General features: G+C 38.2%; 1 protein-coding gene across 20 annotated transcripts in view; it reads left to right on the top strand.

Moving 5' to 3' along the window:
• The window catches only part of KDM4C (lysine demethylase 4C), a 510,087-nt gene that overhangs the window by 123,974 nt on the left and 358,594 nt on the right, over window positions 1-27,519 (top strand). For 18 of the 20 annotated variants that reach the window (XR_006603630.1, XR_006603631.1, XR_006603632.1 and 15 more), the window contains 2 exons: window positions 7,171-7,274; window positions 11,702-11,839. Coding sequence is in view for 16 of the 20 variants with exons in the window: in XM_045069842.1 (XP_044925777.1) it covers window positions 7,171-7,274; window positions 11,702-11,839 (242 nt within the window). In the remaining 4 variants the exon portion in view is untranslated. Of the gene's footprint in view, window positions 1-7,170; window positions 7,275-11,701; window positions 11,840-19,637; window positions 19,670-27,519 lie in introns of those variants that run through there. The other 2 variants (XM_045069848.1, XR_006603633.1) reach the window with 2 other exon arrangements.

Below are 27,519 nucleotides of genomic sequence, written 5' to 3'. Positions count from 1 at the left end.
TCTCTTCACAGATGATATAATACTTTATGTGGAAAATCCAAAAGACTCCACCCCCAGTCTACTAGAACTCATACAGCAATTCAGCAATGTGGCAGGATACAAAATCAATGTACAGAAACCAGTTGCTTTCTTATACACTAACAATGAAACTGTGGAAAGGGAAATTAGAGAATTGTTTCCATTTAAAACAGCACCAAAAAACATAAGATACCTAGGAATAAGAGGTGAAGGATCTATACTCAATGAACTACAGAACACTCATGAAAGAAGTTGAAGAAGACACAAAAAGATGGAAAAACTGAAAAAAGATGGAAAAAGATGATCATGGATTGGAAGAGTAAACATTGTTAAAAATCTGTGCTGCCTAGAGCAATCTATACTTTCAACGCCATCTGGGTCAAAATACCATTGGTGTTTTTCAAAGTACTGGAACAAACAATCCTAAAATTTGTATGGAACCAGAAATCACCCTGTATTGCCAAGGAAATGTTGAAAAAGAAAAACAAAACTGGGGGCATCATGTTGCCTGATTTCAAGCTTTATTACAAGGCTGTGATCACTCAGATAGTATGGTACTGGCACAAAAACAGACACATAGACTAGTGGAACAGAGTAGAGAGCCCAGATATAGACTCTCAACTCTATGGTTGAATAATCTTTGACAAAGCAGGAAAAAATATCCACTGGAGAAAGGACTGTCTCTTCAATAAATGGTGCTGGGACAGTTGGACAGCTATGTACAGAAGAATGAAACTTGACCATTCTCTTACACCCTACACAATGATAAACTCGAAATGGATTAAAAATCTCAATGTGATGCAGGAGTCTATCAAAATCCTAGAGGAGAACATAGGCAGTAACGTCTTCGACATTGGCCACAGCAACTTCTTTCAAGACATGTTTCCAAAGGCAAACGAAACAAAAGCAAAAATGAACTTCAGGGACTTCATCAAGATCAAAAACTTCTGCACAGCAAAGGGAACAGTCAACAAAACAAAGAGGTAACCCACGGATTGGGAAGAGATAGTCACAAATGACATTACAGACAAAGGGCTGACATCCAAGATCTATAATGAACTCCTCAAACTGAACACACACAACAGATAATCACAAAAAAATGGGCACAAGAAATAAACAGACCCTTGTCCAAAAAAGACATGCAAATGGCTAACAGGCACATGAATAAATGTTCGTCATCATTAGCCATCAGGGAGATTCAAATAAAACCGCATTGAGATGCCACCTTACTCCAGTTAGAATGGCCAAAATTAACAAGACAGTAAACAACATGTGTTGAAGAGGATGTGGAGAAAGGGGAACCCTCTTAAACTGTTGGTGGGAATGGCAGTTGGGGTAGCCACTTTGGAAAACAGTGTGGAGATTCCTCAAAAAATTAAAAATAGGGTTCCTAGGTGGCTCAGTGGGTTAAGCCTCTGCCTTGGGCTCAGGTTGTGGTTCCAGGGTCCTGGGATGAGCCCTGCATCGATCGAGCCCTGATCTCTGCTCAGCAGGGAGCCTGCTTCTCCCTATCTCTGCGCCTGTCTCTGTGCTTACTTGTGATCTCTCTCTCTCTCTGTCAAATAAATAAATAAAATCTTTAAAAAAAATTAAAAATGTGTCTGCCCTATGGCCCTGCAATTGCACGACTGGGTGTTTACCCTAAAGATACAGATGTAGTGAAAAGATGGGCCATATGTATTCTAGTGTTCAAAGCAGCAATGTGCACAGTAGCCAGACTGTGGAAAGAGCCAAGATGCTGTTCAACAGACGAATGGATAAAGAAGATGCGGCCCATATATGCAATGCAATATTACTCAGCCATCAGAAAGGATAAATACCCAACTGTTGCATCAACACGGATGGAGCTGGAAGAGATTATGCTGAGTGAAATAAGTCAAGCAGAGAATGTCAATTACCATATGGTTTTACTTCCTTGTGGAACACAAGGAATAACGTGGAGGACAGTAGGAGAAGGAAAGGAAAAGTGAAGGGGGGGGGATCAGAGGAGGGATGAACCATGAAAGACTGTGGGCTTTGAGAAACAAACTGAGGGTTTTAGAGGGGAGCGTGGGTGAGCCTGGTGATGGGTATTAAGGAACACAATGAATCTTGGAACACTACATCAAAAACTAATGATGTATTGTATGGTGACTAACATAATTCACTAAAAAAATCAGTAAAACAAGAAATAAAAGTTATAGAGATAATAAAAAATATTTCCAACAATTAGCTCTTTGGTCTAAAACTTAGCTCTCCAATTTATACCAGAGAAGAAGTGTGTTAGTCAAGAGTGTTAAAGGAGAGAGGAAGGTTGGTGCTCAAATAAGTATGTGTGTTAAGCACCAGTAAGAGGGGATTGAGTAAGATTTATACGGAATCCCATAGCATAGTTTGCACCTTGTAGTCTGACTCTCAAATGCTCCTACCAAAATATCCCTATAGAAGAAGATACTTTGGGTGGCTTTGTGGCTCAGTTGGTTAAACATCTCCCTTTGGCTCAGGTAATGATCTTGGGGTCCTGGGATCAAGCTCCACGTGGGGCTCCCTGCTCTGTGGGGAGTCTGCTTCTCCCTCCCCTCCATACCACCCCCCTCACATGTGCTTGCATGCTCTCTCTCAAATAAATAAAATCTTTTAAAATAAGAGACTGAAACCACATCTCCCTACAGCACTCATGCATATTTTGTATCTTGTTCCCTTAATATGTTTGTTTTTATGTAAGAATAAAACAAGTGACCTAACGTGACAGGAGTACAGAATTATGAGTCAGGTTTATTCTGTGTGTTCTACATATAGCACATTACTTAGAGACCATGGGGTGTGAGGTGTGGCAGTGGGATGCTAGCTGCTATTTCCTTAACTAGATGATTGAAGGTTCAATGTAAAACTTTTTCTTTATTTTAATTTTTTAAAATGATTTTATTTATTTATTTGACAGAGATTGCAAGTAGGCAGAGAGATAGGTAGAGAGAAGGGGGGGAGGGAGGCTCCCTGGGATCATGACCCGAGCTGAAGGCAGAGGCTTTAACCCACTGAGCCACCCAGGCGCCCCTAAAATTTTCTCTTTATTGGAACTTCTTGATTTCCAAGATTGTGGAAGAGCAGATGGTTGCCCTGTGTGACTGGTTAACTGGAAAAATTTATGGACTCTTACAGTAGTAACATTAAAATATAACTTCCAGAGAGTACTTCATCTAAATAAATTATTCAAAACTTAGAAAAGAGAATGTCAAGAAAGCAAATATTAGAGTAGAAAAAATGATTCTGAGAGGCATATTTTGAAGAACTTGTTTGCAGAAGTTTTAACACATACTATCTTTTTTCTTGGTGACTCTTCAAAAACTTTAATTATCTTAGGTTGAATTTTTACTTAAATATTATCATTTCTATCCATGTTACTGTTGTTTCTTTATGCAAGTGACCCCAAAGTTGTTTTTTTATTTTACTTATTATTAAATACACCAACATTTCTTCAGCCAGCGTAATTCTGAGTTTTTAAAAATACTATCATTTTGTATCTAATAGTATTCTGGCTATACTGGGTTGTTTATACGTTGATAAAATAATTTTCATAGACTGTGGGGTGAGGCGAATATGAACCATGTATTCATGCAGATATTTTGAGGTAAAACTCATTTTGAGGCACATGCTTGAGCATAATTTGTGCTGATTATGAGATGTTTTCCAGTAGTGTAAAATGTAATTCTGATAGCCTGTTGTAAATACAAATTCTAAACCAAAGTTTTTAATACGCTGCAAATTACCTTACTTCAGTGGTTTTCCAATTTAAATTAACTTATGACCAGTCACCATATTTTTCAGGTCCTGATTACAAATCTGTATCAAAAGAAAATTGAATAGACTCCTCTTTCTTCATTGATTTTAATTTAAAAGTCAATTCATTTAGGATGCGCAGAGATACAGATTTCAGAAGTTTGATAAATCCATTTGAATTGTAATATTAAAAATGTTTCCATGGGTTGTGTGTGTGGGGACCTCCCTCCTGTGCTTTACTGTCTGTGGTGTAAGACTCAGCATGTCTTAGTGTGTAGATATGGCCGTTACATTAGTGTGGTATTTTCTCTCCATTCACTGAAATCTGCATTTTTTTCATAGGGTCGTTTATTTGGTATAATATTCTATTTCCTATTTATATATAATATATATTAACCATATACAGAGGGCTGCCTCAAGTGACCATATAGGACAAAATGATTCCTTTTATTCCTATTGGTATTGTAGGGAATGGTAGTATTTCTTTTTCTTTTTCTTTTTTAGAGAGACAGAGAGTGTGCATGACTGTGGAGGCAGGGTGAGGGGCGAGAGGGGCAGAGGGAGAGGGAGAGAGAGAATCTTAAGCAGGCTCTATGGCCAGCATGGAGCCCACTCTCACAACCCTGAGATCATGACATGAGTGAAATCAAGAGTCAGATGCTTAACCGACTGAGCCCCTGGAATGATAGTATTTCTGTTGTTTTCTTTGCCATATACTTTAAAAATTTCCAGCTATTTAAAAAACTCAGATGCAGATGTTTAAGCAGAACATCCTACCTTTTGCAGGTGGTTCCTTATACCCTAATGGCTTTTTCCTGGCTAGTTGATCTGTTTCCTTCTGATGATCACATACTCCATGGTGGCATCAATAAGTCCTATTTATTTATATTTTTTCTTTTTCATTTATTTGTTTAAAAATATTTATTTATTTATTTAACAGAAGGAGATCACAAGTAGACAAGAAGCAGGCAGAGAGGGGGGAAGCAGGCTCCCTGCTGAGCAGGGAGGCCAACGCAGGGCTCGATCCCAGGACCCTGAGATCATGACCAGAGCTGAAGGTAGAGGCTTAACCCATTGAGCCACCCAGGCACCCCTCTTTTTTTTTTTTTAATTTAAATTCAATTAGCCAACTTACAGTACATCATTAGTTTTTGATGTAGTGTTCAATGATTCATTAATTGCATATAACACCCAGTGCTTATCATATCACATGCCTTCCTTAATGCCAATCACCCAATTATTCCATCCCCCCACCTACCTCCCTTTCCACAACTCTCAGTTTGTTTCCCCGGACTCAAGAGTCACTCATGGTTTTTCTTCCTCTCTGATTTCTTCCCATTCAGTTTTCCCTCCCTTCACCTATGATCCTCTGTGCTGTTCCTTATATTCCACATATGAGTGAAATCATATGATAACTGTCTCTCTGATTGACTTATTTCACTTAGCATTATACCCTCACTTCCATCCATGTGATGGATATAAATGGTAGTATTCATCCTTTCTGATGGTTGAATAATATTTCATTGTAAATATGAACCACATCTTCTTTACCTCTTCAACTATTGAAGGGCATCTTGGTTCCTTCCACATTTTGGCTATTGTGGACATTGCTGCTATGAACATTGAGGTTCAGGTGCCCCTTGGGATTACTATGTTGGTATCTTTTAGATAAATACCCAGTAGTGCAGTTGCTGGGTTGTAAGGTAGCTCTAATCTTAACTTCTTGAGAAACCTCCGTACTGTTTTCTAGAGTGGCTGTACCAGCTTGCATTCCTGCCAACGATGTAAGAGGGTTCCCCTTTCTCCACATCCTTGGCTGCATTTGTTGTTCCCTGTCGTGTTAATTTTAGGCATTCTAACGGGTGTTAGAATGGTATCTCATTGTGGTTTTGATTTACTTTAAAAATATTGTGAGACACTTCCATGAGGTTAAAATTGTTCATAGTTAGTTAATGAATACTGGTAATCCTTTTGTCAAATTGGTCACATCTTGAACTATTTGCATGTAGTGAGCTATAGAGTTAGATAAGTAACATTTCTAGTGGCTTTGTCTTCATTTTGGCAGTGAAGGAATTAAACAGCTTCTGTGCCTCTACCCACTTTATCATGTGCATCACCTTGTCTTCTTGGTGAGTTCTGTTTTCTTTCTGGGTTCTCTCTCTAGGATTCTTCTCTGTCTTTTCCCTGTGTCTCTTTCCCTTCTTGCTTTCCCACTTCCCCTTCTTGCTTTCCCACTTGCTTTGCGTTGGTAGTGTTTCTCTCTGAGTAAGTAAGGCGAAGAGCAGGGCATTATGCATATTCATTTTCCTGTAGCTTGCGTGGCTGAATTAATGACTCTGCCTCAGACAAAAACTACAGGGATGAAGTCAGTGGTGGAGAAAAACAACTATGTTTTGGTCCTTGATATACTATTGAGCAAAAGGGTTGCTGCATCTTAAGTTTCCTCATTTAAAGGACTGCTCAAAACACTGCTCCCACACAGACTGGTGGGACAGGTTTCCAAGCATTTGACCGGAGCTGTCTGGGAATTTGGTTCAGGAAATTGGTAGCAGCTAACCTTTTAATTTAAATTCCAGTTAGTTAACATGCATTGTAATATTAGTTTCAGGTGTACGATATAGTGATTCAGTACTTCCACCGGTGCTCATCACAACACGTGCACTTCTTAATCCCCATCACACATTACACCTATTCCCCTCACCCACCTCCCTTTTGGTAACCATTAGTTTACTTTCTATATTTAAGAGTCTGTTTCTTGGTTTGCCTCTCTTTGTTGTTTTTCCTATTTGCTAGCTTGTTTTGTTTCTTAAATTCCATGTATGAGTGAAATTTACCCAAATTTACCCACAAAAATACTAATTTAAGGGACGTATGCACTCCTGTCTTTAATAGCAGCAGCATCTACAGTATCAGTTAACTGTATTAAATTGATCAGAAAGAAACACAAAAAGGTGGGGAACTGCTGTTTCTTCTCTTGCCAGGTATTTGGAACGATCACCTCTAGGAATCTTTCTTAAAATGAGAGATTTCTGTATTAAAATGTGTATTAACCTTTCCTAACCATCTTTATTATTTTCTCCATTTACCAGATATTAGGTTGAATTAAAATTTGTAAGTTGAAATTTGTAAGGCTTAGTAATTTTATATCTTATGAAAACAATTCTTGGTAGCTCTTTTTGTAAGGAAGGTCAGCCTTTAGTGATATAAAGATGTATCCTTTAGCTTTTAAGAATTCTGACTCTAATTTTTAGTACCAGGGTTTTTTTGATGGAGTTGGTATATGTTTGCATAGAACGGTCTTTCTGTGAGAATACTAGAACATAAGCTTTAAAAAAATCTATCTGAAATTTTATCATAATTGGCACATCACTACTTATATTCATTGTTTCCATTTAGGTTTTTTCCCAAGCAGTTCTCAAGGGTGTGATGCATTTCTTCGCCACAAGATGACACTGATATCTCCGTCTGTATTGAAGAAATATGGTATTCCCTTTGATAAGGTAAATTAGTATTATTTTTTAACATTCATTTTGTGTGCATAGTATTTATATGTAAGACAGATTTAACACAAACTAATATATCCTTGACTTCAAATAGGGTTTTTAGGATGTGGGGAGAAAAATGCAGATTCATGTTTTATAACATAACAATTATTTATCTGAGTACTAATTTGAAATTACTTTATTTTAAAGATTTTATTTATTTATTTGACAGAGAGAGAGATCACAAGTAGGCAGAGGCAGGCAGAGAGAGAGAGGGGGAAGCAGGCTCCCTGCTGAGCCTGATGTGGGGTTCAATCCCAGGACCCTGAGATCATGACCTGAGCCGAAGGCAGCGGCTTAACCCACTGAGCCAGCCAGGTGCCCCATGAAATTAGTTTTATTTCAGGGTACATTTACTATAATTTCATGCTGGTTATAGTTCACTTATAATAATACTAAAAGTAAAATGCAGGACATTCAACAAAATAAGATGTAGCACTTGTACATTAAGGACTTTTATATGAACAACATAGTTTATGTATGTGTGATCTATTTTTTAAAAAGAACTCAGAACAGAGGCACCTGGGTGGCTCAGTTAGTTAAGCATCTGACTGTGGCTTAGGTTGTGATCTCAGAGACCTGGGATGGAGCCCCTCCCATGGGCTAGGCACTCAGGAGGGAGTCTTCTTGTCCCTCTTCCCCTCCCCTCACTTGTGTGCACAGGCATGCTCTCTCTTTCTCTTACGTAAATATAAATCTTAAGAAAAAAGAACTCAGAACAATTATCGTTAGTTTGGTTGGTTAGAGTCTATGATTACAATACCAGTATGTTGCTTCTAAACATATTCAGACATAAAACAATTGAGCGTTCATCATGAATAAAATTGCCTGATGATTTAATAATCAGAAGTTGCTTCTTTGAAATATTTCTGAAGATTAGGTTCTGTAAGGCTCAGTACATACTGGGTTCCTCTTTCTTTGTGCCCATGGGTAGTTACTGGGTCAGAATTATTATGAGCATGAGAACTCTTTTTTGAACATGAGAACTTTTATGTGAAGAAGCTAAAGTGACAAAAAGCTTTTGACCAGATAAATAAAAGCTCGTCTCAGTTAGAAGAGGATTTAGGAATTAGCTACTTGTGGACATATTAATAAATAGCTACACTCTCTTCATCTTTTTTTCTTCACTTTTTAATTTGACTTTTCTTCCCATAATATTTGTTGTTTTTCACTTTAGAAGTTTTTCACTTGTGACTAAATCTTTACCTCTTCTTAATCCCCAGCCCTGAAAGCACATCCCCCCACCCCCAGCTTTGTTCAGTGTAGAATTTTTGTAAGGACGAGGAGTCATTCTTCAACTTGGAGGTGGTTGCTGCTCACTCACAAACTGTCTATGCTGTATTCATGCATGAGATGAGACATATTTGTCTTGTGTGACAGGGATGCTCTCACCACTGTTTTACTCGCATAGTCTTAGCCTTGACAAAAAGCACGTCTTTGAGATGTATACTGTGGGGGATGTGCCTGTGTGTGGAGAGAAGCTGGTGATGGACTACAGCACTCACAGGTACAGAGGGCAGGGGCTGTGTCCCCCAGATGGGCCACTGCCACTGTGAGGTTCTGTCTTACTTACAGATACCTCTAGGCACTGGGCTTTTTAGTCTCAGACACATCATCAGTGAGTCTTTCTTTTAGGTGGTTGGCATTAACTTAATTAGACACTTCTATTTAAGTTGGAATTTTAGAAGAGAGAGGAGAATGAATGGAATAGTCTCCCAAGAACAGAAAATCCTTAATGATTTTAGGGCTGGTGATAGATACTGATCAAGCTGGTCTTTGAAGAGAGGGTCCTGTGAAATAGCAGAGTGTGGGATTGGTTCATTTCCCCAGGATTGGAGGCCTTTGGAGCTTGTAGCTCCTTTCCAAGCTCTGGGGAGAAGGAGGCAGGTGCCCTGCACCCCTTTCTGGGCTGTGGCTTTTCAGTACTACTTGGTAAATCACCAGATGACAGGTTCTCCTTTAATCTCTTGAGGTTGGGACATTTCATGGCTTCTGAAGACACCAGTGCCTCACGATCTGATTGACATTTGCAGTTTTTTATGTGAAATACTGCCATTTCCCTTTCCATGTTGACAAAGAATATGTGATGACTCTGTACTCCTCAAGGAACTTATTCTCTGATGATGATAATGTATCATGGGACAGAGTAGTGTAGGCTTCTGAATTAAACTTCCCAAGTTCATTCCTGTTTCTGTCACTTGGGGAAATTACATAATTTTTCTGAGTTTCAGTTACTTTAGCTGGAGAACGATGATAATAATAGTACCCACTTAATAGAACTATTATGAGGATGAAAAGAGATGATCTATAAAAGGGTTTTGCATAGCCCTCTTTCTCCTCATTTTGACCCTGTTTTTAGGCAATCATTTCACAGTCAAAGTAACATTCTTTTCTATAGCTCATGGTGTGATTTGTATGTTTTGGTGGTTATAAAAAGCCAGATTTCTTTCAATGTATTTGCAATTATATATATATATATATATACATATATATATATACACACACATATACATATATATATATGTTTAATAAACTGATAATGTCTGCTTTTAGATGTGTACTTTCCTTTCCAACTTCTTTTGTGATATGGAATTGTGATGATTGTTTAGTCTTTTAATAAAAGGGACTCATTCTTTTCTGTCACCATGCTTTCTTATGTACATATTACACAGAGGCAGTAAAATAAGCCAAAAAACATTTTGGCTAACTGAGACTCACTGTTTCTGGAAATTATATAGAAGCATAAAATTTAGAGTCCCTTTCAATGGGAACAGGTACTCTCTTTCAACATGGCAAGAACAGAGGTTTCTAGGTAGAGTAGAAAAGGATTGTGGGTGGGATTCAATGGCACAGTGAAGGTAGTTACTTTATCCCAGTGGCAGCAACCCTACCCTCTTTACCCATATGTGTAGGGTTAGAAATAGTTGGCCAGCTTGAGTTTTGTTTTATCACATAGTACAGGGAAGTGCCTAGTTTCCAAGCCCAATTATAATTAATGAAATTCAGTTAGACCAGGAAAGGAGAGAACCAGGCTGTGTTGTCATGTGGCTCAGAGTGATGGAACTGGAAACATGCTGAACACTGAGAAGTCGTTCATTGCTTGCCAGGTGGCAGCAGAGTGCTGCTCATTGTAGTAGAACACCTTCTGGGCTGTCATGGGCTTGAGGGCAATGAGATAAATTTCAGATTTGTTGTAAAAGAAAATACTTCTACATACAACATTTTTGTATACCTAAAATGGCAACTGAATTGCCTTGTGTGCATCTGTATTTATACAGTATGTCTCCTGTATGTCTACATACACATACGTACTCCCAGATTCATTTCTCAGCATTTTAGGACTGAATTGAACCATGGTGACAAAATGAAGCATAGGTAATACATTTGATAATCCATCATAGTATAGGTAAATTTTTAAAAGAGAGCAGAAAAATTTTGCTTTACTATTTTTCTATAGCTCATGGTGTGATTTGTGTGTTTTGGTGGTTGTAAAAAGCCAGATTTCTTTAACCTAAAAAATAGGAATGGAATAAATGTATTTCTCATTTTGCTTTTAAGTTCTGACTGGTTTACCCAAGTTTCTTTAATTATATTTAAAGATGCACTCATACATACATATTTGAGTTCTTTGATAGAAATTTTACTATTAAATGGATATAGCTAATTGTATGTTTTCTGAGTATTATGAAAGAATAATTTGGTGAATACCACCAACTATTTAGCAACAGAATTCATAGTAAACCCTGTTGAGGGTGCATTATTAGAGTTTCTATAGCTGTAACTGCAAAAAAAAAAAAAAAAAGTCAAAATAGGTCCCTTTACAGAACTACAATAATATGAATTTTTAAAGTATTAAAATATGCAGGTTGAGTGCTAAAACAAATTTACTTGATAACTTAAAAACATCTTCATATAAAATATAATATCTTTGATTATGGATTTAATGATTGAACAACATTGCCGTAACCCTGTTTAGAAAAGTCTTTAATGTTTCCTGAAAAACTGTTAATGGATTGGGTAAAGATCTGGGGCTACTTTTTTTATATTAGATAGCTCTGATACCATGGCATTTTTTTTTTCTTTTCTTTATTGGAAATATATATATATATATATATTTTTTTTAAAGATTTTATTTATTTATTTGACAGACAGAGATCACAAGTAGGCAGAGAGGCAGGCAGAGAGAGAGAGGAGGAAGCAGGCTCCCTGCTGAGCAGAGAGCCCGATGTGGGGCTCCATCCCAAGACCCTGAGATCAAGACCTGAGCTGAAGGCAGAGGCTTAACCCTCTGAGCCACCCAGGCATCCCTTGGAAATATATTTTAATAGTATTTGCAACTTAGAAAGTCTATAATTAGAAAATATTATATGATTTCTATTCTACAGATCACTCAGGAGGCTGGAGAATTTATGATCACTTTTCCATATGGCTACCATGCTGGGTTTAATCATGGTTTCAATTGTGCAGAATCTACAAATTTTGCTACAGTTCGATGGATTGACTATGGGAAAGTTGCTAAATTGGTAAGTTATGCCTCAAAAATAAATGTGTATTCTGGTAATATTGTAGCAGGAAACCCTAAGATCACATGCGACAGTTTTTTTCCTTCATTGATGTTGTGTGCTTCTTATCATGATAACTTATTTCAGACCAGGTATATTTATTTTATATGGGCTATATTATCATTTGTAGCTATAGTTCTCTGTTTTGAGATTAATGTGGTGCAGAGGTAATTTTTATGCAGCTGATGTTTGCTTTCTTTCTTAAAGCCACCAATTGTTTTTTTGTGAGATTTTTTAGTGGCTCCCTGTGGCTCCACGTTAGCTAGACTTGGCTCTGTCCAAATTGAGTTTAGTCCATGGCTTAGAAAACAACTACTTACAGAGGAAAGTTTCTGTTAAAATTGTAGTAAGATGTTGAGGGAGGATGGTAAGAAGAAATGATTAAAATTGCCCTTAGTACAAACATGAATTTCTTGAAAGTAATATAGAACATGCTTTAACAAGAAATATATCTTTATGTTAAATTTGGTATAAAATTTTGCATCTCCTGCTCAGTTATATTTAATTTAGTTCACACACTGTGTATTTTCATTCACAGGCCATAACTTCTATTTAATTTACTTAATCTCCCCCTGTGGTGTTAAATAGAAGACATCTTCAAAGGTAGCTTCCATTAGGTTGCTTTCTTTCCTGTGGCTTTGAAGGCAGAAATACAGGCTGGCAGAGGGCAGCTTCTAAATGAAACTGTTTATTTTACAGAGTATGTAAAATTGACACAGATTTAGTGGAAAGTGACACATACAACTTACATGGCTGTCTCTTGGCCACAGTATGAGTATTATTCATTCTACATTGATAAAGCTTGCATGTAGAACCACTGGGTGAACTTGGATAGAAATATATTCAGGGAATAGAGCACTAGGTTTAATTTATATGTGTATTTAGAGAATTACATAGTATATTAAAATGAAACTATAGCCCTTTGACAGCCTAGGAAGCATTTGTGTGAACTTGCGAAAAAAGGAAACCTGCTATTAGAAGACTTTTTCTGTTCTGAGTAATTTCTGTTTATGAGGGGTAATTTAGAAAGGAACAGAACTGAACTACTTCTTCCCATTACACATCTTTCATATTATAATAAACCTAATAAAAAAATAGAAAACTCAGAGTATGTGTCTTGGCCAGCTACTTACAGTGCTTTCACAGAAAGGTAATGCCATAGTAGAGGAGGCAGGGCTCTAAGGTCCCATTATTTTTCTAGTTAACCATATATCATTAGGACAGTCATTTATTTATTTTGTTAGTTTCTTCCTCTATAAATCAGAAATACCTCTCCACCCCATAGATTTATTATGAGGGGAAAAAAATCTTAGGTATGTGGATATCCACTCATGCTGTGTTGATTTATATCATTCAATTTAGTTAAAGAATATGACTGTCTTGGTTCTGGTATTTTGCTAGGTACAAAATTGTTCAATGCCTATGATACAGTTTTGGCTAGTTGGTTAAAAATTGTTTTAATTGCATGTGTTTGAGATGTTTCTAGGTGTTGCCTCTACCTTTCCCTTACTTTTGGTGATGTGGTTCTCCTCCTCTGAGAATGTATTTGTTTTCTCTTGCTATTAGAGCAAACTACCATAAAAGTACTGGTTTAAAACAATACCCACTTACCATGGTTCTATAGGTTATAAGTTTGATATTAGTCTCACCAAGCAAAAATCAAAATGTTTGCAGGGCTGCATTTCTTACTGAAGATGCTGTTGAAGAATCCATTTCCTTGCTCAGTCAGGTTGTTGGCTGAATTCAGTTTCTTGAGGTTGTAGGACTGAGTTCCCATTTTCTTGCTGCCTGTTATCTAGGTCTTTGCTCCTAGAGGTATCTCTCAGGTCTTTCCATGTGGTCTCCTACATTTCAGAGCAAGCAAAATCCCTTTTAACATATAAGATGACATATTCACAAATTGCAGGGATTGAGACATGCATATCTTTGTTGGTGGGGATGGGAAGGTTAGGGCAGTAAACTCTCTACCATAGAGAGTTCCAGTCAATAATTGACATGGTGATATATTAAGAGTCTTCTGTGAGTAGATGTAACTAATTTCAGTTATTTTATACAGGAACTGTAAATTAAATTTATAACGGATACAGTTTTGAATGTTTCACTAAAACATACTTATGCTTTTTAAAATCATATTCCTCAATTTTATTTTATTTTATTTTTTTATATCCCTCAGTTTTAATATTTTCTTGATTAGTCTCATTAAATAAGTTCTCTTATATTGTAGGGTGCTATGATGGCATTTTTGTGCATATTTTGGTGTCTTTGTAATTTTTTTGACACATTTTTATTGATCTCCAAGTCTATTTCTTTACAGAGCAATATGAATACTGTATTGTGTGCATGTATGCATGCATGTGTGTGTGTAGTTTTTAATTTTGGGAAAATTTGTGAGTTGGACAGTTAATTTTTGTGTTTTGCTGGGAACAAATGTATAATGGATTAGTTATGAACTGCACCTAGAAGCTTTTAGCTTTGGGATGCCTGGGTGGCTCAGTCAGTTAAGCATCTGCCTTTGTCATGATCCTAGGGTCCTGGGATGGAGTCCCACATTAGGCGCCTTGCTCAGCGGGGAGTCTGCTTCTCCTTCTGCTTGCTGCTCCCCTCTGCTTTTGCTCTCTCTCTCTCTCTCTCTGACAAACAAATAAATCTTAGAAAAAACCAAACAAACTTTTAGCTTTGAGGATACCTAAGTTAATTCTTAAACTAACGAAGTTTTGCCTACTGAATTCTTTGCTTTATCTAGTTTATTCTAAACGATAGCTATTATTATACTCAGGGGTAGTTTTATATTTGTGTATAGTAGCATCTGAGGGGTCCTGTAAGTTTTATTTATCTATAAATATTTCCCGTTCAAGTACCCAAAGTTTTATGACTTTATGTTTTTATGGTTATTTGGGATTAGGGTACCTATAAACACATGTACTTGAAAAAATATATTTTAAGTCTCTAATTAAAAACAGAAATAGTTATTATTCACAAGGGATGAGTTGTGCTTTTGAGGGGGGCAGATAATTTAAAAAATAATGGCATGGTTTTTTCATAGTTGAAGGACTAGGGGAAATGAGATCTCCTTTGCCTGTCACATGGGTAGAATACATAAAAGCTTCCAAGACAGAGTCTCTTTGTGGGACAGAATTAATGTGGTATAGCATGTGGGTCTGTACTAGTTATATTTTATATATTACAAACCAATATTTCTAATTTGATGACTTAGAAAAAAGCTTTACAAAGCCCTGACAACCTGAAGAGATCAGTATCTAGTAATGAGATTGAAGCAGTGATCAAAAACCTCCCAAAAAACAAGAGCCCAGGACCTGATGCATTTCCTGGGGAATTCTACCAAACATTCAAAGAAGAAATAATACCTATTCTCCTGAAGCTATTCTCCTGAGGTTTTTAAAATTTTTAAAAAAATTTTATTTTTCATGGGGCGCCTGGGTGGCTCAGTGGGTTAAGCCGCTGCCTTCAGCTCAGGTCATGATCTCAGGGTCCTGGGATCGAGTCCCACATCGGGCTCTCTGCTCAGCAGGGAGCCTGCTTCCTTCTCTCTCTCTCTGCCTGCCTCTCAGTGTACTTGTAATTTCTCTCTGTCAAATAAATAAATAAAATCTTTAAAAAAATTTTTATTTTTCAGTGTACCAAGCTTCATTGTTTATGCATCACACCTAGTGCTCCATGCAATACGTGCCCTCCTTAATACCCACCACCAGGCCCTCCCAACCGTCCACCCCCCTCCCCTCCAAAACCCTCAGTTGGTTTCTCAGAGTCCACAATCTCTCATGGTTTGTCTTCCCCTCTGATTTCCCCCAACTCACTTCTCTCCTTCACTCAATGTCCTCTGTGTCCCTTACGCTCCACAAGTAAGTGTAACCATATGGTAATTGACTCTCTCTGCTTGATTTATTTCACTCAGCATAATCTCCTCCAGTCCTGTCCATGTTGATATAAAAGTTGGATATTCATCCTTTCTGATAGAGGCATAATACTCTATTGTATATATAGACCACATCTTCTTTATCCATTTGTCTGTTGAAGGGCATCTCGGTTCTTCCCATAATTTGGCGACTATGGCCATTGCTGCTATGAACATTGGGGTATAGGTGGTCCTTCTGTTCACTGCATCTGTATCTTTGGGGTAAATACCCAGGAGTGCAATTGCAGGGTCATAGGCTTGCTGTATTTTTAATTTTTTGAGGAATCTCCACACTGTTTTCCGAAGTGGCTGCACCAGCTTGCATTCCCACCAGCAGTGTAAGAGGGTTCCCCCTTCTCCACATCCTCTCCAACACTTGTTGTTTATTGTCTTGTTAATTTTGGCCATTCTAACTGGTATAAGGTGGTATCTCAATGTGGTTTTGATTTGAATCTCCTATGGCTAATGATGATGAACATGTGTCTGTTAGCCATTTGTATGTCTTCTTTGGAGAAGTGTCTGTTTATATCTTCTGTCCATTTTTTGACTTGATTATTTGTTTTTTGGGTGTTGAGTTTGAGAAGTTCTCTATAGATCTTGGATATCTGCCAGCTTTTCCCCATTGAGAAAGATATTCGCTGTGGGTTTTTCATAGATAGATTTTATGAAGTTGAGGAATGTTCCCTCTATCCCTATACTTTGAAGCATTTTAATCAGGAACGGCTGCTGTATCTTGCCAAATGTTTTTTCTGCATCAATTCAAAGGACCATGCGGTTCTTGTCTCTTCTCTTATTGATTTGTTCTATCATATTGATTGATTTGTGAATATTGAACCATGCTTGCATCATAGGGATAAAACCCACCTGGTCATGGTGGATAATCTTTTTAATGTACTGTTGGATCCTATCAGCTAGGATCTTGTTGAGAATCCTTGGTATCCATATTCATCAGGGACATTGGTCTGAAATTCTTTTTGATGGGCTCTTTGCCTAGTTTGGGGATTAGTGTAATGCTGGCCTCATAGAAAGAGTCTGGAAGCTTTCCTTCTGTATCTATTCTTGAAATAGCTTCAGGAGAATAGGTATTATTTCTTCTTTGAATGTTTGGTAGAATTCTCCAGGAAATGCATCAGGTCCTGGGCTCTTGTTTTTTGGGAGGTTTTTGATCACTGCTTCAATCTCATTACTAGATACTGATCTATTCAGGTTGTCAATTTCTTCCTGTTTCAGTCTTGGAAGTTAATAGGTTTCCAGGAATCCATTCATTTCATCTAGATTGCTTAACTCATTGGCATATAGTTATTGATAATAATTTCTGATAACTGTTTCTATTTCCTTGGTGTTAGCTGTGATCTCTCCCCTTTCATTCATAATTTTATTAATTTGGTTCCTCTCTCTCCTCTTTTGGATTAGTTTGGCCAGCAGTTTATCTATCTTATTGATTCTTTCAAAAAAAAAACCAGCTTCTAGTTTTGTTGATATGTTCTACTGTATCTCTGGTTTCTATCTCATTGATGTCTGTTCTAATCTTGATTATTTCCCTTCTGTGCGTGGCATTGGCTTAATTTTTTGTTGGTTTCCCAGTTCTTTAAGGTGTAAAGAGAGCTGGTGAATTCAGAATTTTTCAGTTTTCTGAGTGAGACTTGGATGGATGGCTGTGTATTTCTTGCTGAGGACCCCCTTTGCCCTATCCCATTGGTTTTGCACTAATGTGTCTTCATTGTCATTGGTTTCCATGAATTCTTTTAAGTTCTTCTTTGATTTCCTGGTTGTTCCAAACATTCTTTTTTTTTTTTCCTTTTTCATTTCTTCTTTTTGTTATTTATTTTTATTAACAGGTAATGTATTATTTGCCCCAAGGATACAGGTCTGTGAATCGTCAGGCTTACACAGTTCACAGCATTCACCATATCATGATCTAAACATTCTTAAGCGGGATGGTCTTTAGCTTCCAAGTGTTTGAATTCCTTCCAAACTTTCTCTTGTGGCTGATTTCCAGTTTCAAAGCATTGTGATTTCAGAATATGCAGGGAATAATCTCAATCTTTTGGTATCAGTTGAGCCCTGCTATGTGACCCAGTATGTGCTCTATTCTGGAGAAAGTTCCATGTGCGCTTGAGAAGAATGAGTATTCCGTTGTTTTAGAGTGGAACATTCTGTATATATCTATGAGGTCCATCTGGTCTAAGTGTCATTCAAAGTTCTTGTTTCTTTCTTTTTTTTTTTGAAGATTTTATTTATTTATTTGACACACACACAGAGAAATCATAAGTAGGCAGAGAGGGGGAAGCAGGCTCTCTGATGAGCAGAGAGCCTGATGCAGGACTTGATCCCAGGACCCCGAGATCATGACCTGAGCTGAAGGCAGAGGCTTAACGCACTGAGCCACCCAGGTGCCCAAGCTCTTGTTTCTTGATTGATTTTCTACTTGGATGATCTTACTGTTACTGAGAGTGGTGTGTTAAGATCCCCTACTATTAATGTATGCATATCACTATGGCTCTTTATCTTGATTAACAGATTGTCTTATGTAGTTGGCTGCTCCTATATGGGGGGCATAAATATTTACAATTGTTAGATCTTCTTGGTGGATAGATCCTTTAAGAATGATGTAGTGTCATTCTTTATCTCTGACTACAGTCTTTAGTTTAAAATCTAATTTATCTGATATGAGAATCGCTACTCCAGCTTTCTTTTGAGGCCCATTGGCATGAAGGATGCTTTCCCATCCCTTCACTTTCAGTGTGGATGTATCTTTTGGTTCCCAATGTGTCTCTTGTAGACAGTATATGGATGGGTTCTGTCATTTTATCCAATCTGCAGCCCTGTGCCATTTTCTGGGAGCATTTAGGCTCTTCACATTTAGAGTGATTATGGAAAGATAAGTTTTTATCGACATCATGTTGCCTGTGAAGTCCTTGTTTGTATAGATTGACTCTGTAAATTTCTGGTCTATGTCATGCTTGGGTTCTTTTTCGTTTATAGAACCCCCCTTAATACTTCTTTAGTACCAGCTTGGTGGTCACATACTCTTTTAAACCTTGCCAGTCTTGGAAGCTCTTTATTTCTTCATCCATTTTGAATGTCAGCCTTGCTGGATAAAGTATTCTTGGCTGCATGTTCTTCTCATTTAGTGCCCTGAATATGTCTTTCCAGCCCTTTCTGGCTTGCCAGGTTTCTGTGGACAGGTCTGATGTTATTCTGATGGATCTTCCTCTGTACATAAAGAATCTCTTCTTTCTAGCTGCCCTCAGAAGCTCCTGTCAAAATTATGATTCATGAGATTCATAATTAAGTGCCTTGAGGCAGGTGTTCTTTGTCGGTGTTCTTTCTGCCTCTAGGACACGAACGCTTGATCCATTTCTCAGACTGGGAAAATTTTCATCCAGTAGTTGTTCAACTATTATCTTCTAGTTCTGTCTTTTTCCAGCCCCTCACGGATCCCAATAATTTTGATTTTGGAATGTTTCATGGCATCATTTATTGCCCTAGTTCTGTTTTCATGACTTCTAAGCTATTTGTTCCATGCCTCCTCCTGATCCTTTTTCTCTATCATTTTGTCCTCTAGATCACTAATTCCATCTTCTGCCTCGGTTACCCTAGCTCTTAGAGTATTTAGATTAGATTGGGTCTCATTTATTACATTTTTAACTTTTTCCCGGGCAGTTCTCACTTCTGCCCTTTGAGATTCTATGTTGTCGCTAATGGTTTTCTCCAAACTAGCCATTGCCTGGATAATTGTTACCCCGTATTCGCTTTCTGACATACTATTTATGTCCATATTCAATAGTTCTGATGGAGAGGGCACAGTCTCTGAATTTTTCCTCTGTTGGGGGTTCTTCCTAGTCATTTTGGTGAGAGGTGGTTGAAGAGATGTATAGCTGAATATATCAACCACAATCCAGGCAGGGTGCACCCTGGAACGTTTCAGAGCAATTGGAAGTCACCAACAAAAAGAAAGAAAAAAGAGAAAAAGAGAGAGAGAAAAGAGAAAACCCAGCAGAATGAGCCCTAAAAGTAAGATTTATGAGGTATATAAACAAAACAGACAAACAAAAAGACCAAAAAACGTAAATGACAAGGAAAAAAAAAACCCACAAAACAGAACTCAGCCCAAATGAATCCCAAGGATAAGATTTCTATAACACCAGCAAAAACAAATACACAGAAACACTAACAGAAGAAGAAGATGGGAAGGTGGTTATAAATCCTTGAGGTGGTTGAGGAAGGTTATTTTGATTCTTCTTGGGTGTATCTTGGTATCTTTGTTAAAGGACTCAACTTTACCAAGATAAAGGGAAATTAAAACTGATTTATGTATAGGGGTAGTATTGATTAGGGAAAGAGGATTACCTTGAAGCTTATATCTATATGTATATTAAAAAAAATAGAAAAGAAAAACAGGTCTATGTAAGAAAAAAGTTCAAGTTAAAAGGTTATTATGGAATATGTTGTATTAAACCTCTAGTTGTAATGGTAAGTAGGTTAAAAAAGTTAAAAAGTACAAGGATTGTGAGAACAATTTAAAAAAAAGTTGTACCTATGAAATATACAGGTTTTAGGACAATACCAGGAGCTTAATATATTATTTTCCCCTCATGTTAGGATTTTACTGTTTTATGGGGACCCTGTGGAGGTTGTCCTCTTGTTCTTTTGGCCTGCTTTCTGGAGGAGGGGCCTGCTGCATTGTTTTTCAGTCAGTCTTGCTTGCATTGAGTCCTGTCCCCTATCAAGTGGCTGGGCTCTGTGGAAACCGGTTTTTCAGGCCTTTATTCTGTAGAGGTTTTTGTTCTTTAGTGGCTTTTTGAGGTTTAGTGGAAAGCATACTGCACCCAGACCTCCACCTCAGAGGGGAGCCTCAGTCTGCTCCCCTCTCGGTGGTACAGAACACACAGACGCCCCCTCTGCAATGTCTGCTGAACCGCACAACCTCCCACAGGCGGTGAACGCCCCCAGCCACCATCTCAGTGGTCACAGGAGGTGCCTGTTGTCTCTGCACTCCCGTGCTACTAAAACCTCAAGCAGTATTGGTCCAGGGAGCCTGCTTCCTGTGTCTGCCTTTGCTGGGACTGCTGTCAGGGGTCCAGACATCATTGTTGGGCAGGTTGCAGAAGGCTGCCGCTGCCTAGGGACCCGGACCAGAGATTAGCGGGTTCTCTCAAGTGCAGACTGGGACTGACCAGATCCTCAGCTGGTCCTAGAGACAGCTGGCTAGTGCATACACCAAGCTCCCTTAGGTTTGGGAGGAGTACACTCACAGCCCCCTCACAGTTTGGGGAGTTCAGGGGAGCACAGAAGGGTGTGGACCTAGCGAGTGGCGGCTGGCGCCCATACCAGATTGTCTCACACGAGGGTGGGAGTGTGTCCAGCCCAGTGGTGGTGCGCTCAGGGACCATGGAGGCTCTGCCACACTCTCTGGCACAGGTGGTCACCGGCAGTGGTCGTCCTGGGTCCGTGGGCTTAGGTCCCTGACTACCCAATTCTACCAGTTGTCCCTTAAGCTCTTTTGCTCTTTTTGAGTACCTTCAACCAGACTTTAAGTTAATGCTGGTCCCCAACCACAGAGAACTTTTGTATTGGGGTATTATTTTCCAGTGGGTGGCTCCTTCACCCTTCTGTTTATCCTCCGATATCAGTCCAGGCATTCCCACTCTGCTTTACCTCTCCACTGATACCTTCTGCCTCCATAGAGATCCAGAAGTGTATAATCTTACATCTCAGGCTGATTTCATGGGTGTTCAAAGTGTTCTCGTAGATAATTAGGTCACCTTAGGGGACCAGTTGAAACAGGGTCTCCTACTTCTCTGCCATCTTGCCCCTCCTCCTCCAAATCTCAGTTTTTTGTTTAAAACAAAAGAAACCCAAAACATTGGGTTTGAAAAGATAACCCCAGGGTCACTGGTAATATTGGAATTATTGGTGATTTTTTTTTTTTAAAGATTTTATTTATTTTTCAGAGAGGGAGAGGGGGAGAAAGAGCAAGCACAGGCAGACAGAATGGCAGGCAGAGACAGAGGGAGAAGCAGGCCTTGCCTAGCAAGGAGCCCGATGTGGGACTTGATCCCAGGACGCTGGGATCATGACCTGAGCCGAAGGCAGCTGCTTAACCAACTGAGCCACCCAGGCGTCCCTATTGGTGATTTTTATTCAGAAAATTATACTCTAGAACAGAAAGACCTTGTCTTTAAGAGAACTCACTTACCTAAGAAGGGGGTTATGTAATTTCCCCCATTACATTGATCAGAGGTAAGGTTTTCACTGAAGAAAAATTGAGAGGAATTTTATAGATAGCTACATGCCCATTTGCCTACTGAGTTAGGCAGAGTTCAGCTTCAGGAGTGCTCAGTGAGTTCCTCTTTTGCAACAGGAATTGTGCCTGTGTTTTTACAAAGAAGAAAGATGTGTTTTCTTTGTCTTCAAGGAGTTTTCATAAAGAACAGAAGGGCTTTTAATAAACCTCCATTTTCAAAACTGTAGTATGAATAGAACATACTATCTAGTTATTTATTTTAGGCATGTTTATAGTTTTGAACTTGAGTAATCTAGAATGAAATGCTGTATTTTTTTCTGGTAGAAATGTAAAACTATGTAACACTTTAGCAATTGAAATAAGATATTGATGCATATTTGAGATGAATGTTTTCCATTTCTGGAGCCTTCTTTCCTTCTGTGGTGGAATGACGTCCATGATTACTTCGGTGCAGCAGCTGTGATGGTACTCACAGGTCTGCTTGCTGGGTAGGCTGGATCAAAGAGCTGGCCTGCAGGTTGTATTTCATTTTTCTGTTTGGTAGGATGAAGTGCAGTTGTTTTGATGTTAGGTTTGATGGATTTGTTTGCCACTGCATTCATTAGCTTCACATCAAAAAACTGACAGGCTGTTAAATGAAACTTTGGCTTAGATTTTCAGCTTGACTGTTTGGAGACATTTGTGAAGATATTTTGTTTTTGTGTCGCAGCAGCCTCAAGCACTGTGATTGTCTCGAAGGGAAGAAAAGTTATTTACTGTACTGATTTTCTTGAGTAAAAAAGAATCATTGTGTTGGGGACAGTGATATCTAGCTTTACACCATCAGAAGTAGTGTATTTATGACCACATGTGCAGTATGAGAGACTTATCTATGGCACGATAAATCATGTTATCTTTTTGGAAGGAAAGGTAATAGTTGGTGGCTCCAAAATGATACCTCTTATTTTGCATTAATTTTATATTAAGTGATAATCTATTAAGATGATATGCCAAAAAGTTGAAAAATTATACTGCAGAGCTGGGAATGTTCTCTCATGAACTTTAGGGGCATTTCATAATATAAGTTTAAAGCTTTCTGACATTTGAATCCTTAAATGTTTGAACAAGTTTAAAAAGATAGAATTTTGAAACTGATTTCCCTTTAATCTGGAGTGGATTTCAATTAAAAAAATTGTCTTACATACAAGAGCTGTGGTATAGGTTCATTCCATTTTATATTTTAATCCTTTTCTAGAATTGGATTTTTTATTTTTAAATCAGGTAGCACCCTTCCAAAAATATCTTGAATCTTGGGCAGTCTTTTTAAAAACAATCAGGAATTATTTTCGTGGTGAGTCCCTATGTTGAATATGCTTTACATCACAGAATTTCTGAATTCTTAAAGCATGTGAAGGAAAGGAAATGTAGACTAATAGTCCTGCATTCTAGTTTTGAATGTCTAATGTGGCCTATATAATATGAACTTTAGGAGCACAAGATTTTATATTCTCATTTTCTCTTTTTACCTCTTCTTTGTTTCTATTTCCTGGTCTCTGGTGGTACAACATAGAGTATAAAATATCATGTAGAGAAACAAAATCATATGAAGTTAAGTCTTTTGGAGCTTGTACTCTGACTGGGGAGTTAGTATTTATATATGTGGAAGAGGTATTAAGAAAATATTCATATTATATCCTCATTTTATTCTGATAAAGTACTGAATTGTGGGATTCAGAAAATCTGAGATGTCAAGTTGTATAGTAGAAAGCCATTTGATTAGTAAATATTGTGTCTGCAGGAGAGATATCTGGACCTCAAGCCCTCAGAGCTAGGGAGCCTGATTTTATTTATTGCTAACTTAAATTTGCCAAATTTTGGGATTTGTGTTACATGGCTTATGACCTCATGTTTAGTTGCTAAACTGAAATCAATGTAATGCCTGTTTTTGAGGCTTTAGTTTAAGTCAGTACTTTAAGAAAAAGTAAGTTGGCCGGCTCCTGGGTGGCTCAGCTGGTTAAGTATCTGCCTTCAACTCAAGTTATGATACCAGATATCATGGAATCAAGTCCCTGCATCAGGATCCCTGCAGGGAGTCTGCTTCTCCCTCTGCCTCTGCCCCCAGCTTGTGCTCTCTCTCTTACTCACTTTCTCCTCTCATTCAGGTTCTCTCTCTCAAATAATTAAAATCTTTGAAAAAAAAAAAGAAAAAGTAAATTGGCTTCTTTGAATAACTTACATACTCTACTGAGAAAAAAATTATTTTTTAAAAATTTTTTGTTGTTTTTAAATTATTCTACTTTCATATGAGTTCGTTAGTAATGATTGGTGAGATTGATTGTTCATGATATGCTGGGCCTTGTCCAGGGCACTTTATTCATTTTATTTCTTGTCATTTCTGTGATAGTGTCAGTTCATAGATAATCTGATGCCTTCCGCCCTCTATCAACCCCTTTTTCGAATAGAGGAGGGAGGAGAAGAGGAATGATATGTAAAATGAGCACGGTGGGGCTGGGATCAGAGGCAGAAGGTTGACCCCCTAGTGTGCTATTTCCTTTTGGACTCATCTCCCTGATTACGGTGGATTAAATAGGTGCCAGTCTGCTGTGAGATTTGTGGAATTATTTTTAAGATTTTTTTTTTTTTAAAGATTTTATTTATTTATTTGACAGAGAGATCACAAGTAGGCAGAGAGGCAGGTAGAGAGAGAAGAGGGAGGAAGCAGGCTCCCCACCGAGCAGAGAGCCCCATGCGGGGCTCGATCCCAGGACCCTGAGATCATGACCTGAGACAAGGCAGAGGCTTTAACCCACTGATCCACCCAGGCGCCCCTATTTTTAAGATTCTTGAGGATTTAGAATGATCCTGTCTACTGTGTAAGCTGTGAAGGGGAACTTGCACCCTAATTGGGGAGTTAGAATGAAATTGAGGGCACACCTACCTGTTGATTATTAAGAACCAAATTCTATTGCAGGACTTTTGAAACTTTGGGATTTTTTTCTTAACTATCTCTTTTACCTTTTCCAGATTTATTCAGTGTTTATAATAGTAAATACATAGTAAAAAATTCTACAAAAGGCTCTGTTCCATGTAGGTGTTTGGCACTTGAGGGATTCGGGGGTTGGGGTCCCAGGGTTGGTATAGCTGCTCAGCAGTGTCATGAGGTCCCCTGCTCTTCCTAATCTTCTGTCCTACTGGCCTTAGTGGGAGAGTGTTCACAAGTGCTTACTCCAGGCATGTTCTCTCCAAGGACAGGAAGAAAAGGAGATAGTACAAGAAGGTGGCTCACCTACCTTCCTCTGTTTGGGAGGAAAATCTTTCCTTAAATCCATCTGAAAACTTCCTTTTATATTCCATGGCTAGCCATAACTGTAAAGAAGGCTGGGGAAGTTAATGGCATGTTTAGGCTCTATTCGTGCCGGGCTCTGTGTTGTGGTTAAAGAAGTAAAATAAGACAGATGTGATCTGTCTTTTGGAGCTAAGAGTCTCCAGAAGCTGTCCTCAACCCTGTGGGGCTTTAAAAGTACAGAACCCTGGCCTCACCCAGACCAGTAAGATAATGATCTCTGGTAAGGGGTTATAAGTGTTTGAATTTTAAAAATCCCCATAATTGAATCTGGTGGATGCTTTGAGTTGAAAGCCACAGGTCTTTAGTGAATTAAATAGACCTTTGTTGTTTGGATTGAGGCCCTTCAACATCATATAATATTTTTTCTCTACTAAAAAAGTATTTTAGGTTCTAAACCATCAATGTAGAACCCATTTGTAAGTTGGAGATGTGTAACAGCTTTCAAGTATATTATTAATGGCCCTTTTTCTATGAGAATTAATAGGTATTTTGGGCATAAGTAGAATTGGGTAAGAGAGTGTTGGAAAAGATCTTCTAGAGGAGGATGAGTGTTAAGGTAAAAGTATATAGCTTTTGTATATAGCGATTTCTAAGGTTAACTATGAGCTTTTTATCTAATGTACTGGATTTGTAATTGTTTAGGGGATCCTTTTTTAAAAAATATTCCTTCTTAGTTTTTCTCCTATTTTTTTTTCATTATGGAAAAATAGTATAAAATAAACTCTTAATCTCTTATAATAATATAATTATACAATAGTATATTTGGGTTATCAAAGGTGAATATAAATTATCAAAGATAATAGATACTCTATTTAAAATAATATGGAAATAATATGGAAATTGCTACTCCCTCCTCCTATAATCCTTGTACCCCTTTAAGCTTATTTTTCTTCTTACTATTGTCTGGCATACTGTTGATAATGTCCTAATTTGTTTGTCTCCCTTGCAGTAGGTTGAGAGATCTGTAAGAGTAGGGATTTAAAAAATCATTAGTATCAGGGCACCTGGGTGGCTCAGTGGGTTAAAGCCTCTGCGTGCGGCTCGGGTCATGATCCCAGGGTCTTGGGATCGAGCCCTGCATTGGGCTCTCTGCTCAGTGGGGGGCCTCCTTCCCCCACCCCACCTGCCTCTCTGCCTACTTGTGATCTCTGTCTGTCAAATAAATAAATAAAATCTTAGGGAAAAAATCATTAGTATCAATAATATTAATAATATCATTTAGTGTTTTTTACCCAGCACGTAATAGATGCACAAGAAATAATTTATTGAATGATTAAATGACTTCTTGCCCAAGGCCATTTAGTGAAAAACATCAGAACCAGGATTCAAACCTAGGAATCTTGCCTATATTTTATTGCTTTATTCTTACATAAATAGTGTTCTCTTTTTTACATTTTCAGCTAACATTCACTGACTGCTCTGTTACACAGAACAGAATAATTACAAATGTAATATATAAATTTACTACATTTAAAAATCTTCCTCAAGAACTTGTAGCTTTCCAGTCTGAATCTGAAATCCACTTTCACTACTTAACTCATCATATCAACTTATATGGTAAAGCGTAAGATATCACGGTAGAAAAGGAAATGGTTTGCAAAGTTTGGGGATAATGCAAGAAAACAAAAAACTTGGACCCTGTGAATACAGTCAGTTCTCCCTCTATCACCGATAAGCTGATTTTCTTTGGGAGTATCATTCCGCCTTGCTGAGACTGTCATGTTAAAATAGTGGTTCTGTTCCTAACTTCATTCAAAAGCTGTCTAAAGCTGTCGTTAGACATGTGATCACACATGAGCTAGGAGGCAGCCTATATCATTACTTTAGTATGACCAATGAGTAAATGACCAGGGGTAAAAGGAGAGCACCATTTGTAGCTTGTGGGGCTGGATTTGGTATGGACACTGCTGCTTCCCAGCAGTTGATCCTCTTGGTGGTCATTTGATTCACTTCATAACTTTATGGTTTGGTTTCTTTTTTATATATTTTTTAAGATTTTATTTATTTATTGACAGAGAGAGATCACAAGTAGGCATAGAGGCAGGCAGAGAGAGAGAGAGGAGGAAGCAGGCTCCCTGCTGAGCAGAGAGCCCCATTCGGGTCTCGATCCCAGGACCCTGAGATCATGACCTGAGCCAAGGCCGGTCAACCAG

The sequence above is a fragment of the Mustela putorius genome, unplaced genomic scaffold, assembly GCF_011764305.1.
Source record: "Mustela putorius furo isolate JIRA1106 unplaced genomic scaffold, ASM1176430v1.1 tig00003944_pilon_pilon_pilon, whole genome shotgun sequence".
Classification (NCBI taxonomy): domain Eukaryota; kingdom Metazoa; phylum Chordata; class Mammalia; order Carnivora; family Mustelidae; genus Mustela; species Mustela putorius.
Note: the sequence above shows the minus strand (reverse complement) of the source record. Positions and strands in the feature narration are given on the sequence as shown.